This window comes from Agelaius tricolor, unplaced genomic scaffold (genome assembly GCF_023055355.1).
Source record: "Agelaius tricolor isolate 1412-34295 unplaced genomic scaffold, bAgeTri1.0.p SCAF_119, whole genome shotgun sequence".
Classification (NCBI taxonomy): domain Eukaryota; kingdom Metazoa; phylum Chordata; class Aves; order Passeriformes; family Icteridae; genus Agelaius; species Agelaius tricolor.
The window spans coordinates 37523-52358 of NW_027269379.1; the positions used below are offsets into that span (position 1 = coordinate 37523).

At 49.5% G+C, this 14836-nt stretch overlaps 2 protein-coding genes across 7 annotated transcripts; one reads left to right on the top strand and one right to left on the bottom strand.

Moving 5' to 3' along the window:
- Positions 1-164: 164 nt before the first annotated feature.
- On the bottom strand, positions 165-14773 carry LOC139586483 (DNA-directed RNA polymerase II subunit RPB9). Of its 2 annotated transcripts, none has more exons than XR_011677814.1 (7): positions 14676-14773; positions 13380-13434; positions 11378-11451; positions 9129-9203; positions 5985-6036; positions 1629-2667; positions 165-1503 (listed from the first exon to the last, which is right to left on the bottom strand). XR_011677814.1 is itself a non-coding variant. In XM_071419915.1 (7 exons), exons 1-6 carry the CDS (start codon positions 14732-14734, stop codon positions 2605-2607), a joined length of 378 nt encoding a protein of 125 aa, XP_071276016.1. In that variant the 5' UTR covers positions 14735-14773; the 3' UTR covers positions 165-1444; positions 2586-2604. The 2 variants fall into 2 exon arrangements, 1 of the variants encoding a protein (XP_071276016.1); XM_071419915.1 differs by having other exon boundaries at positions 165-1444; positions 2586-2667.
- On the top strand, positions 355-2522 carry LOC139586480 (shematrin-like protein 2). Of its 5 annotated transcripts, none has more exons than XM_071419909.1 (3): positions 355-717; positions 748-1499; positions 2204-2522. In XM_071419909.1, exons 1-3 carry the CDS (start codon positions 355-357, stop codon positions 2520-2522), a joined length of 1434 nt encoding a protein of 477 aa, XP_071276010.1. The 5 variants fall into 5 exon arrangements, with proteins under 5 accessions (XP_071276010.1, XP_071276009.1, XP_071276011.1 ...); XM_071419908.1 differs by having other exon boundaries at positions 748-1456; positions 2035-2522; XM_071419910.1 differs by having other exon boundaries at positions 748-1300; positions 2035-2522.
- Positions 14774-14836: the final 63 nt, after the last annotated feature.

Sequence of the window (14836 nt, forward strand, 5' to 3'; positions counted from 1 at the left end):
TAAATTCTGAAGAATTCCCATTAAAATTCGAGGCATTTTCTCTCAATTTGGGATCTTTATAAATCTTCAATTTTCCCATTATTTTTTAAGGAATTTCCCTAAAAATTCCAGGAATTTTTTTGGAATTTTCCCATAAATTTTTTAGGCTTTTCTCTAAATCCAAACAATTTTAAATTCATTTTTTTATTTATTTTTTCCATTTATTTTGGGGGATTTTTCTGCCATTTTGGGGTTTTTTCCTTCAGGAATGGATCCCAATAAATTTTGGGGTTTCCCATAAAATTTTAGGGTTTTTTAATCATTTTTGGGGTATTTTATTTTTATTTTTTTTGGGGTTTTTTGTCCATTTTTGGGATGATTTTTCTGCCATCTTTGGGATTTCCTTTGGGATTTGGGGATCTTGGGGTGGAATTTGGGGTCTGGGGGGGTTTGGGGTCATTTTTGGGGGGAATTTGGGGTCCCAGGGCTCCGTCCCAGGGAGGTTTTGGGGTCCTGGGGAGGTTTTGGGGTGCTGGGGTCACTTTTGGGGTCACTTTTGGGGTCCTGGGGTCACTTTTGGGGTCCTGGGGAGGTTTTGGGGTCCTGGGGTCACTTTTGGGGTCACTTTTGGGGTCATTTTTGGGGGGAATTTGGGGTCCTGGGGTCACTTTTGGGGTCACTTTTGGGGTCCTGGAGCCATTTTTGGGGTCATTTTTGGGGTCCTGGGGAGGTTTTGGGGTCATTTTTGGGGTCCTGGGGAGGTTTTAGGGTCCTGGGGTCACTTTTGGGGTCACTTTTGGGGTCCTGGGGAGGTTTTGGGGTCATTTTTGGGGTTCTGGGGTCACTTTTGGGGTCATTTTTGGGGCCACTTTTGGGGTCCTGGGGTCACTTTTGGGGTCAGTGTTGGGGTCCTGGGGAGGTTTTGGGGTCATTTTTGGGGTCCTGGGGAGGTTTTGGGGTCCTGGGGTCACTTTTGGGGTCACTTTTGGGGTCCTGGAGCCATTTTTGGGGTCATTTTTGGGGTCCTGGGGTCATTTTTCGGGTCATTTTTGGGGTCATTTTTGGGGCCACTTTTGGGGTCCTGGGGTCATTTTTGGGGTCATTTTTTGGGTTTTGGGGTCATTTTTGTGGTCCTGGGGAGGTTTTGGGGTCACTTTTGGGGTGCTGGGGTCACTTTTGGGGTGCTGGGGTCACTTTTGGGGTCATTTTTGGGGTCACTCCTGGAGCTATTTTTGGGGTCATTTTTGGGGTCCTGGAGCCATTTTTGGGGTCCCTTTGGGCTCAGTTTTGGGGTCCCTTTTGGGGTCCCTTTGGGCTCAGTGTTGGGGTCACTCTTGGGGTCATTTTTGGGGTCCTGGGGTCCCTTTGGGGTCACTTTTGGGGCCATTCCTGGGTCACTTTTGGGGTCCCTTTGGGCTCAGTTTTGGGGTAATTTTTGGGGTCCTGGAGCCATTTTTGGGGTCCCTTTGGGGTCAGTGTTGGGGTCACTCTTGGGGTCATTTTTGGGCTCAGTGTTGGGGGTCACTCCTGGGTTCACTTTTGGGGTCCTGGAGCCTTTTTTGGGGTCCATTTGGGGTCAGTGTTGGGTCATTTTTGGGGTCACTTTTGGGGTCCTTTTGGGGTCCCTTTGGGGTTGCTTTTGGGGTCACATTTGGGGTCCTGGAGCCATTTTTGGGGTCCATTTGGCTCAGTGTTGGGGTCACTTTTGGGGTCCCTTTGGGGTCGCTTTTGGGGTCCCTTTGGGGTCAGTTTTGGGGTCACTTTTGGGCTCAGTTTTGGGGTCACTTTTGGGGTCACTCCTGTGGTCACTTTTGGGGTCCTGGGGTCACTCCTGGAGCCATTTTTGGGGTCATTTTTGGGGTCAGGGTTGGGGTCACATTTTGGGTCCTGGAGCCATTTTTGGGGTCCCTTTGGGGTCACTTTCGGGGTCACTCCTGGAGCCATTTTTGGGGTCCTTTTGGGCTCAGTTTTGGGGTCAGTGTCGGGGTCACTCTTGGGGTCCTGGAGCCATTTTTGGGCTCAGTTTTGGGGTCCTGGGGTCCCTTTTGGGCTCAGTTTTGGGGTCATTTTTGGGGTCCTGGAGCCATTTTTGGGGTCCCTTTGGGCTCAGTGTTGGGGTCACTTTTGGGGTCCCTTTGGGGTCGCTTTTGGGGTCCCTTTTGGGCTCAGTTTTGGGGTCATTTTTGGGGTCCTGGAGCCATTTTTGGGGTCCCTTTGGGCTCAGTGTTGGGGTCAGTGTTGGGGTCAGTTTTGGGGTCCTGGAGCCATTTTTGGGGTCCCTTTGGGGTCACTTTTGGGGTCACTCCTGGAGCCATTTCTGGGGTCATTTTTGGGGTCCTGGAGCCATTTCTGGGGTCACATTTGGGGTCCTGGAGCCATTTTTGGGGTCCCTTTGGGGTCACTTTTGGGGTCACTTTTGGGGTCATTTTTGGGGTCCTGGAGCCATTTTTGGGGTCCCTTTGGGGTCACTTTTGGGGTCACTCCTGGAGCCATTTTTGGGGTCACTTTTGGGGTCCTGGAGCCATTTTTGGGGTCCCTTTTAGGCTCAGTGTTGGGGTCACTCTTGGGGTCATTTTTGGGGTCCTGGAGCCATTTTTGGGGTCCCTTTTGGGGTCACTTTTGGGGTCACTCCGTCCAGCGGTGCCCGCAGTGCGGGGCCGTGCACACGTAGTACAACCTCATGGCATCCTGGGGGATTTTGGGGGAAATTTGGGGCATTTTGGGGAAATCGTTGGAAAATTTCCCCTAAAAAAGCTCCTGGGATCTTTCCCCCCAAAATCCCCTTCAAAATCCACCCCAAAAAACCCCAAATTCATCCCAAATCCATCCCAAAATCCCCCAAAGACTCCTCCCAAAATTCCCTGGGACCCTTCCCTAAAAAACCCCAAAACCTCCCCCAAAAAACCCCAAATCCTCCCTAAAACAACCCCAAAAAACCCCAAAATTCTCCCCAAAAAACCCCAAAACTCCCCTGGGATCCCTCCCCAAATCCCCCCAGATTCTCCCCAAAAAACCCCAAAATCCCCTGGGACCCCTCCCTAAAAAACCCCAAAACCTCCCCCAAAAAACCCCAAAACTCCCCCCAGATCCTCCCTAAAAACAACCCCAAAAAACCCCAAAATTCCTCCCAAAAAACCCCAAACCTCCCCCCAAAAAACCCCAAAATTCCCCCCCAAAAAACCCCAAAATCCTTCCCTAAAAACCCCAAAATCCCCTGGGACCTCTCCCCAAAAAACCCCAAAACTCCCCTAAAAACCCCCAAATCCCCTGGGACCTCCCCCCAAAAAACCCCAAAATTCCCCCCCAAAAATCCCCAAAATCTCCCCCCCAAAAACCCCAAAACTCCCCCCAGATCCTCCCTAAAAACAACCCCAAAAAACCCCAAAATTCCTCCCAAAAAACCCCAAAATCTCTCCCAAAAAAAACCCCCCAAAATCCCCTGGGACCCCTCCCCAAAAAACCCCAAAACCTCCCCACCAAAAACCCCAAAATTCTCCCCAAAAAACCCCAAAATCCCCTGGGACCCTTCCCCAAAAACCCCAAAATCCTCTGGGACCCCTCCCAAAAGCCCCAAAATCCCCTGGGATCCCTCCCCAAAAAACCCCAAAACCTCCCCACCAAAAACCCCAGAACTCCCCCCAAAAAACCCCAAAACTCCCCTCAGATCCTCCCTAAAAACAACCCCAAAAAACCCCAAAATTCCCCCCCAAAAAACCCCAAAATCCTTCCCTAAAAACCCCAAAATCCCCTGGGACCTCTCCCCAAAAAACCCCAAAACCTCCCCACCAAAAACCCCAAAACTCCCCCAAAAAACCCCAAATCCTCCCTAAAAACAACCCCAAAAAACCCCAAAATTCCCCCCCAAAACCCCAAAATTCCCCCCAAAAAAGCTCAAAATTCCCCCCAAAAAAACCCCAAAATCTCCCCACCAAAAAACCCCAAGACCCTTCCCCAAAATCCTCCCTGGAACGGCCCCAAAAACCCCAAAATCCCCTGGGACCCCTCCCCAAAAAAAACCCCAAAACCTCCCCCAAAAACCCCAAAATCCCCTGGGACTCTTCCCTAAAAACCTCCTGGGATCCCTTCCCCAAAACCCCAAAACCTCCCCCAAAAAACCCCAAAAACCCTTGGGACCTCCCCCCCAAAAAAACCCCAAAATTCCCCCCCAAAAATCCCCAAAATTCCCCCCAAAAAACCCCAAAATTCCCCCAAAAAATCCCCAAAATCCCCTGGGACCTCTCCCCAAAAATCCCAAAATCTCCCCCCAAAATCCCCTGGGATCCCTCCCCAAAAATCCCAAAACCTCCCCCTAAAAACCCCAAAATCCCCTGGGACCTCTCCCCAAAAAACCCCAAAACCTCCCCCAAAAAACCCCAAAACTCCCCCCAGATCCTCCCTAAAAACAACCCAAAAAAACCCCAAAATTCCCCCCAAAAAAACCCAAAATTCCTCCCAAAAAACCCCAAAACCCTTCCCCAAAATCCCCAAAATCTCCCCCCAAAAAACCCCAAAACCCTCCCCCAAAAACCCCCAAAACTCCTCCCAAAAAACCCCAAATCCCCTGGGACCTCTCCCCAAAAAATCCCAAAATTCCCCCCAAAAAACCCCAAAATTTCCCCCCCAGAAAACCCCAGGATTCTCTCCCAAAATGCCCCAAAATCCCCTGGGATCCCTCCCCAAAAAGCCCCAAAACCTCCCCCAAAAAAACCCCAAAATCCCCTGGGACCCCTCCCCAAAAATCCCCAAAATTCCCTGGGACCCTTCCCTAAAAAACCCCAAAACCTCCCCCAAAAAACCCCAAATCCTCCCTAAAACAACCCCAAAAAACCCCAAAATTCTCCCCCAAAAACCCCAAAACTCCCGTGGGATCCCTCCCCAAATCCCCCCAGATTCTCCCCAAAAAACCCCAAAATCCCCTGGGACCCCTCCCTAAAAAACCCCAAAACATCCCCCAAAAAACCTCAAATCCCCCCAGATCCTCCCTAAAAACAACCCCAAAAAACCCCAAAATTTCCCCAAAAAACCCCAAAATTCCCCCCAAAAAATCCCCAAAATCCCCTGGGACCCCTCCCCAAAAACCCCAAAACTCCCCACCAAAAAACCCCAAAATTCCTCCCAAAAAACCCCAAATCCTCCCTAAAAACAACCCCAAAAAACCCCAAAATTCCCCCCCAAAACCCCAAAATTCCCCCCAAAAAAGCTCAAAATTCCCCCCAAAAAAACCCCAAAATCTCCCCACCAAAAACCCCAAAACCCTTCCCCAAAATCCTCCCTGGAACGGCCCCCAAAAACCCCAAAATCCCCTGGGACCCCTCCCCAAAAAAAACCCCAAAACCTCCCCCCAAAAACCCCAAAATCCCCTGGGATCCCTCCCCAAAAAACCCCAAAACCTCCCCCAAAAACCCCAAAATCCTCTGGGACCTCCCCCCAAAAACCCCAAAACTCCCCCAAAAAAAACCCCAAAATCCCCTGGGACCTCCCCCCAAAAAACCCCAAAATCCTTTGGGACCTCCCCCCAAAAAACCCCAAAATTCCCCCAAAAAAACCCAAAATCCCTTGGGATCCCTCCCCAAAAAACCCCAAAACTCCCCCAAAAAACCCCAAAATCCCCTGGGACCTCTCCCCAAAAAACCCCAAAACCTCCCCCAAAAAACCCCAAAATCCCCTGGGACCCCTCCCCAAAAAACCCCAAAAATCCCACAAGGACCAGAGAAATTTTGGGGTTTTTTAGGGAAGATTTTGGGGTTTTTTTTAGGGTTTTTTGGGGAGGATTTGGTGGTTTTTGGGGAGGATTTTGGGGGTGTTTTTGGGGTTATTTTGGGAGGATTTTGGGGGTGTTTTTGGGGTTATTTTGGGAGGATTTTGGGGGTGTTTTTGGGGTTTTTTTGGGAGGATTTTGGGGTTGTTTTTGGGGTTTTTTTGGGAGGATTTTGGGGGTGTTTTTGGGGTTATTTTGGGAGGATTTTGGGGTTGTTTTTGGGGTTTTTTTTGGGGTTTTCCCTCACCTCAGCACGGGCGCTGTGGGACTGGAAGAACACGGCCTCCTTGTGCCCACACCTGCACGGGGACAGCCAGAGTGGCCCTGAGCTCCTCGTGTCCCCAAATGTCCCCAAAGTGTCCCCAAATGTCCCCAAATGTGTCCAAAGTGTCTCCAAATGGCCCCAAATGTGTCCCCAAGATGGCCCCAAATGTGTCCAAAGTGGCCCCAAATGTGTCCAAATGGCCCCAAATGTCCCCAAATGTCCCCAAGGTGTCCCCAAAGTGTCCCCAGATGGCCCCAAATGTGTCCCCAAATGTGTCCAAAGTGTCCCCAAATGGCCCCAAGGTGGCCCCAAAGTGTCCCCAAATGTCCCCAAATGTGTCCAAAGTGTCTCCAAATGGCCCCAAATGTGTCCCCAAATGGCCCCAAATGTGTCCAAAGTGGCCCCAAATGGCCCCAAATGTGTTCCCAGGGTGTCCCCAAATGTGTCCAAATGTGTCCCCAAATGTGTCCCCAAATGTGTCCAAAGTGTCCCCAAGGTGTCCCCAAATGGCCCCAAATGTGTCCCCAAATGTGTCCAAATGTGTCCCCAAATGGCCCCAAAGTGGCCCCAAATGTGTCCCCAAATGTGTCCCCAAATGTGCCCAAATGGCCCCAAATGTGTCCAAATGTCCCCAAATGTGTCCCCAAAGTGTCCCCAAGGTGTCCCCAAATGTGTCCAAAGTGTCTCCAAATGTGTCCCCAAATGGCCCCAAATGTGTGTCCAAATGTGTCCCCAAAGTGTCCCCAAAGTGTCCCCAAAGTGTCCCCAAATGTGTCCAAAGTGTCCCCAAATGGTCCCAAATGGTCCCAAATGTGTCCCCAAATGGCCCCAAGGTGTCCCCAGGGTGGCCCCAAATGTGTCCAAAGTGTCCCCAAGGTGTCCCCAAATGTGTCCAAACAGCCCCAAATGTGTCCCCAAAGTGTCCCCAAATGTGTCCAAAGTGACCCCAAATGTCCCCAAATGTCCCCAAATGTGTCCCCAAATGTGTCCAAAGTGTCCCCAAATGTGTCCAAAGTGTCCCCAAATGTGTCCCCAAATGTGTCCAAAGTGGCCCCAAATGGCCCCAAATGGCCCCAAATGTGTCCAAAGTGTCCAAATGTGTCCCCAAATGGCCCCAAAGTGTCCCCAAAGTGGCCCCAAATGGCCCCAAATGTGCCCAAATGGCCCCAAATGTGTCCCCAAATGTGTCCAAATGGCCCCAAGGTGTCCCCAAATGGCCCCAAATGTGTCCAAAGTGTCCCCAAATGGCCCCAAAGTGTCCCCAAATGTGTCCAAGTGGCCCCAAATGGCCCCAAATGTCTCCAAAGTGTCCCCCAGGTTTCCCCAACGTGGCTCTGATGTCTCCAAAGTGGCTCTGATGTCCCCAAGGTGTCCCAAGGTGTCCCCAAATGGCCCCAAATGTGTCCAAAGTGGCCCCAAATGGCCCCAAATGTGTCCAAAGTGGCCCCAAATGTGTCCAAAGTGGCCCCAAATGGCCCCAAATGTGTCCCCAAATGTGTCCCCAAATGTGTCCAAAGTGTCCCCAAGGTGTCCCCAAATGGCCCCAAATGTGTCCCCAAATGTGTCCAAATGTGTCCCCAAATGGCCCCAAAGTGGCCCCAAGGTGGCCCCAAAGTGTCCCCAAATGTGTCCAAAGTGTCCCCAAATGGCCCCAAATGGCCCCAAATGTGTCCAAATGTCCCCAAATGTGTCCCCAAATGTCCCCAAATGTGTCCAAAGTGGCCCGAAATGGCCCCAGGGTGTCCCCAAATGGCCCCAGGGTGTCCCCAAATGGCCCCAAATGTGGCCCCAAATGGCCCCAAATGGCCCCAAATGTGTCCAAAGTGTCCAAATGTGTCCCCAAATGTGTCCAAATGTGTCCCCAAATGAGTCCAAAGTGGCCCCAAATGGCCCCAAATGTGTCCAAAGTGGCCCCAAATGGCCCCAAGGTGTCCCCAAATGGCCCCAAATGTGTCCCCAAATGGCCCCAAATGTCCCCAAATGTCCCCAAGGTGTCCCCAAATGGCCCCAAATGTGTCCAAATGTCCCCAAATGTGTCCAAAGTGTCCCCAGGGTGGCCCCAAATGTCCCCAAGGTGTCCCCAAGGTGTCCCCAAATGTCCCCCAGGGTCCCCAAATGTGTCCAAATGTGTCCCCAAATGTCCCCAAGGTGGCTCTGATGGCCCCAAGGGTCTCTGATGTCCCCAAAGTGGCTCTGATGTCTCCAAGATGTCCCCAGATGTCCCCAAATGTGTCCAAACGGCCCCAAATGTCCCCAAATGTCCTGCAGGTGTCCCCAAGATGTCCCCAAATGTCCCCAAAATGTCCCCAAATGTCTCCAAAGTGTCCCCAGGGTGTCCCCAAACCTCCCCCATATGTCCCCAGATGTCCCCAAATGTCCCCAAATTGTCCCCAAAGTGTCCCCAGATGTCCCCAGATGTCCCCAAGGTGTCCCCAAGGTGTCCCCAACATGTCCCCAAATGTCCCCAGGTGTCCCCCAGGTGTCCCCAAGGGTCTCTGATGTCACCCAGGTGTCCCCAAATGTCCCCAAGGTGTCCCCAAGGTGTCCCCAAATGTCCCCAAATGTGTCCAAACGGCCCCAAATGTCCCCCAGGTGTCCCCGAGATGTCCCCAATTGGTCCCCAAATTGTCCCCCACGTGTCCCCAAATTGTCCCCAAATGTCCCCGAGGTGTCCCCAAGTGGTCCCCAAGTGTCCCCTGGTGTCACCCAGGTGTCCCCAGCGAGTCTCAAATGTCCCCAAATGTCTCCAAAGTGTCCCCAGGGTGTCCCCAAGATGTCCCCCAGGTGTCCCCAAGATGTCCCCAAATGGTCCCCAATTGGTCCCCAAATGTCTCCAAAGTGTCCCCAAATGTCCCCAAGGGTCTCTGATGTCCCCCAGGTGTCCCCAAATGTCCTGCAGGTGTCCCCAAGATGTCCCCAAATTGTCCCCAAGGTGTCCCCAAATGTCCCCCAGGTGTCCCCCAGGTGTCCCCAAATGTCCTGCAGGTGTCCCCCAGGTGTCCCCAAATGTCCCCAAATTGTCCCCAAATGTCCCCAGGTGTCCCCAAATTGTCCCCAAATGTCCCCAGGTGTCCCCAAATTGTCCCCAGATGTCCCCAAATGTCCCCAGGTGTCCCCAGGCCTCACTTCTGGCACGGGTGATCCTCGGTGCGGGGCAGGGTCGGATCCTGGGACACGTCAGCGATGATCTGGGTCAGCTCGCTGCCAAAAGCACCAAAATTCACCCCAAATTCATCCAAAATTCATCCAAAATTCACCCAAAATCATCCAAAATTTACCCCAAAATTCACCCAGAATTCCCCCAAAAAATCCCAAAAAGTTTGCCAAAAAATCCCCCAAAAATTCCCAAAAAATCGCCCAAAATTCACCCCAAATTCACCCAAAATTTACCCCAAAATCCACCCCAAATTCCCCCAAAAAATCCACCCAGAATTCCCAAAAAATTCCCCCCAGAATTCCCCCAAAAATTCCCCAAATTCCACCCAAAATTCCCCCAAAAATTCCCAAAAAATCCCCCCCAAAATTCCCCCAAAATTCCCCAGTTCCCAAAAAATCTCCCCAAAATTCCCCCAAAAAATCCACCCAAAATTCCCCAAAAATCCCCCAAAAATCCACCCAAAATTCCCCCATAATTTCCCAAAAAATCCACCAAAAATTCCCCAAAAATTCACCCAAAATTCCCCCCAAAAATTCCCCAAACAATTCCCAAAAAATCCACCCAAAAGTCAAAAAAAATCCACCCAGAATTCCCCCAAAGTTTCCTAAAAATCCCCCAAAATTCCCAAAAAATCCACCCAGAATTTCCTCAAAAATTCCTAAAAATTCCCCCAAAAATTCCGAAAAATCCACAAAAAAATCCACCAAAAATTCCCCCAAAAATTCCTAAAAATTCCCCAAACAATTCCCAAAAAATTCCAAAAAAATCACCCAAAATTCCCAATAAATCCACCCAGAATTCCCCCCAAAAATTCCTAAAAATCCCCCCAAAATTCCCAAAAAAATCCACCCAAAGTTCCCAAAAAATCCACCCAAAATTCCCAAAAAATACTCCAAAAAAATCCACCCAAAGTTCCCAAAAAATCCACCCAAAATTCCCCCAAAATGCCAAAAAAAATCACCCAAAATTCCCCAAAAATCCACCCAGAATTCCCCCAAAATTCCCCAAAAATTCACCCAGAATCCCCCCAAAATTCCCAAAAAATCCACCCAAAATTCCCAAACAATTCCCCAAAAATCCACCCAGAATCCCCCCAAAAAATCCTCCCAAAATTCCCCAAACAATTCCCAAAAGATCCACCCAGAATTCCCTAAAAATTATCCAAAAAGTCCACCCAAAATTCCTCCAAAAATTCCCAAAAATTCCACCCAAAATTCCCAAACAATTCCCAAAAAAATCCACCCCAAAATTCCTTAAAAATCCACCCAAAATTCCCCAAAAATCCACCCAAATATCCCCCAAAAATTCCCAAAAAATCCACCCAAAATTCCCCCAAAAATTCCTAAAAATTCCCCAAACAATTCCCAAAAAATCCACGCAAAATTCGCACAAAAATTCCCAAAAAATCCCCCCAAAATTCCCCCAAAATTCCCAAAAAATTTTAGGGAATTTTTAGGGAATTCTGAGTGGATTTTTGGGAATTTTTAGGGAATTCTGGGTGGATTTTTAGGAAATTTTGGGGATATTTTAGGGAATATTTTAGGGATATTTTGGGGATATTTTAGGGGAATATTTTGGGGATATTTTAAGGATATTTTGGAGATATTTTTGGGATAATTTTTGGGATTTTTTAGGGATATTTTGGGATAATTTTGGGAACATTTTAAGGATATTTTGGGGATATTTTAAGGATATTTTTTGGGATATTTTGGGGATATTTTTGGGATATTTTAGGAATATTTTGGGATATTTTAGGGATATTTTGGGAACATTTTAGGGAATATTTTAGTAACATTTTGGGGATATTTTAGGGATATTTTGGGCATATTTTGGGGATATTTTGCACATATTTTTGGGGATATTTTGGGGATATTTTAGGAACATTTTAGGGATATTTTGAGGATATTTTGGGAACATTTTACTGAATATTTTGGGGATATTTTAAGGATATTTTGTGGATATTTTAGGGATACTTTGGCGATATTTTAGGAACATTTTGAGGATATTTTGGGAACATTTTGAGGGTATTTTGTGGATATTTTAGGAACATTTTAGGGGTATTTTTAGGGATATTTTGGGATAATTTTTAGGAATATTTTGGGATAATTTTTGGGGATATTTTGGGGATATTTTTGGGGTATTTTTGGGGATATTTTGGGATAATTTTTGGGGATATTTTGGGATATTTTGGGGTGTTCTGGCCTGTCTGAGCACTCACTCCACTTCGTGTGTGATCTTGTTGACGTAGATGCAGCTGTTGTCGGCCTCTTGCTGGTAATCACAGTTCCTGCACTGGGACAGACTGGGATCAACTGGGACAGACTGGGATCAACTGGGACAGACTGGGATCAACTGGGATCAACTGGGAGGGACTGGGAGGGACTGGGATCAACTGGGAGGGACTGGGAGGGACTGGGATCAACTGGGAGGGCACTGGGACAAACTGGGATCGACTGGGAGGGACTGGGAGAGGGACTGGGAGGGACTGGGGGGGACTGGGATGGACTGGGATCAACTGGGAGGGACTGGGAGGGACTGGGATGGACTGGGAGGGACTGGGATGAACTGGGATGGACTGCGACAAACTGGGATCAACTGGGAGGGACTGGGGGGGACTGGGATGGACTGGGAGGGGACTGGGACAAACTGGGAGGGACTGGGATCAACTGGGAGGGACTGGGAGGGACTGGGGGGGAGCTGGGAGGGACTGGGATGAACTGGGATCAACTGGGAGGGACTGGGAGAGGGACTGGGACAGACTGGGAGGGACTGGGAGGGGACTGGGAGAGGATTGGGATGGACTGGGACTGACTGGGATGGACTGGGAGGGACTGGGATCAACTGGGACAAACTGGGATCAACTGGGAGGGGACTGGGAGGGACTGGGACAAACTGGGTGGGACTGGGACGGACTGGGAGGGACTGGGACAAACTGGGAGTGACTGGGATGGACTGGGATGAACTGGGATGGACTGGGATGAACTGGGACAAACTGGGATGGACTGGGATAAACTGGGAGCGACTGGGATGGACTGGGATGGACTGGGAGGGGACTGGGATGAACTGGGATGAACTGGAATGGACTGGGATGGACTGGGACAAACTGGGAGTGACTGGGATGGACTGGGATGAACTGGGACAAACTGGGAGTGACTGGGATGAACTGGGATGGACTGGGATGAACTGGGATGAACTGGGATGAACTGGAATGAACTGGGATGGACTGGGATGAACTGGGATGAACTGGGATGAACTGGGAGTGACTGGGATGAACTGGGACAAACTGGGATGGACTGGGACAAACTGGGATGGACTGGAATGAACTGGGACAAACTGGGACAAACTGGGAGTGACTGGGATGAACTGGGACAAACTGGGATGAACTGGGATGGACTGGGATGAACTGGAATGAACTGGGACAAACTGGGATGGACTGGGACAAACTGGGATGGACTGGAATGAACTGGGACAAACTGGAATGAACTGGGATGGACTGGGACAAACTGGGAGTGACTGGGACAAACTGGGAGTGACTGGAATGAACTGGTACAAACTGGGATGGACTGGGATGGACTGGGATGAACTGGGATGGACTGGAATGAACTGGGACAAACTGGGAGTGACTGGGATGAACTGGGACAAACTGGGAGTGACTGGGACAAACTGGGAGTGACTGGGATGAACTGGGACAAACTGGGATGAACTGGGATGGACTGGGATGAACTGGAATGAACTGGGACAAACTGGGATGGACTGGGACAAACTGGGATGGACTGGAATGAACTGGGACAAACTGGAATGAACTGGGATGGACTGGGACAAACTGGGAGTGACTGGGACAAACTGGGAGTGACTGGAATGAACTGGTACAAACTGGGATGGACTGGGATGGACTGGGATGAACTGGGATGGACTGGAATGAACTGGGACAAACTGGGAGTGACTGGGATGAACTGGGACAAACTGGGAGTGACTGGGATGGACTGGGACAAACTGGGATGAACTGGGATGGACTGGGATGGACTGGAATGAACTGGAACAAACTGGGATGAACTGGGATGAACTGGGAGTGACTGGGATGGACTGGGATGGACTGGGACAAACTGGGAGGGACTGGGATGAACTGGAATGAACTGGGATGAACTGGGATGAACTGGGATGGACTGGGAGGGCTCAGGGCCCAGTCCCAGTCCCAAACTGGTCCCAGTTTGGGCACTCACGGCGTAGAGCAGGATCCGGTTCTCCTTGTCCTCCTTGGGGTACAGCATGTTGTTACTGGGCAAACTGGGATTACTGGGAGGCTCCGGGGGCAAATTCCCAAGTTTCCACCATAAAATTCCCAATTTTCCACCACAAAATTCCAAATTTTCGACCACAAAATTCCCAATTTTTCCCCTCAAAATTCCCAGTTTTCCACCTCAAAATTCCCAATTTTCCACTCAAAACTACCAATTTTTCATCTCAACATTCCCAATTTTCTACCATAAAAGTCCCAATTCTCCACCTCAAAATTCTCATTTTTCCACCACAAAATTCCCCATTTACCACCATAAAATTCCCTATTTTTCACCTCAAAATTCCCAATTTTCCACTTCAAAAGCCCCAATTTACCACCATAAAATTCCCAATTTTTCCCCTCAAAATTCCCAATTTACCACCACAAAATTCCCAATTTTTCCTCTCAAACCTCCCAATTCTTCACCTAAAAATTCCCCTTTTCCCACCACAAAATTCCCCCTTTTTTACCATAAAATTCCCTTTTTTCACTCAAAATTCCCAATTTTCCACCACAAAATTCCTAATTTTCCACCACAAAATTCCCAATTTTCCACCACAAAATTCCCAATTTTTCCCTTCAAAATTCCCAATTTTCCCCTCAAAATTCCCTGTATTTTTCCCTCACAATTCCCGTCTTTTCCCCTCATGATTCCCGATATTTTTCCCCCTCACAATTTCCAATTTCTCCCCCTCACAATTCCCAATTTTTCCCCTCAAAATTCCCCGTCTTTTCCCCTCACAACTCCCAATATTTTTCCCCTCACAATTCCCAATTTTTCCCCTCACAATTCCCGTCTTTTCCCCTCATAATTCCCGATATTTTTCCCCCTCACAATTCCCGACGTTTTCCCCTCACAATTCCCAATTTTTCCCCTCAAAATTCCCAATTTTTCCCCTCACAATTCCCTGAAACTTTTCCCCTCAAAATTCCCTGTATTTTTCCCTCACAACTCCCGGTTTTTTTCCCCTCACAATTCCCAATTTTTCCCTTCACAATTCCCAATTTTCCCCCCAAAAATCCTGATACTTTCCCCTCAAAATTCCCAATATCTTTTCCCTCACCACTCCCTGTATCTTCCCCCTCACAATTCCTCGTTTTCCCCTCACGATTCCCGCCATTCCCCGCTGCACCCCGCCTGTCCCCCCCGCCTCTCCCGGTGCATCCCGGGCGCATTCCCGCTGTTTTCCGCCCCACATTCCCGCTGTTTTCCCGCTGTTTTCCCGCTGTTTTCCCTCACCATTCCTGGCAGAACCGAATCCCCACGAAGCCCGGCTCGTACGCGCCGTCCCCATCCATGGCTGCGCGGACACGCCCCTTTCCACTTCCTCCCTCATCCCATTGGTCAAACCGCCCATCAATCATGCCCTTCCCAGCTTTTCATTGGTCACTACTCCCTTA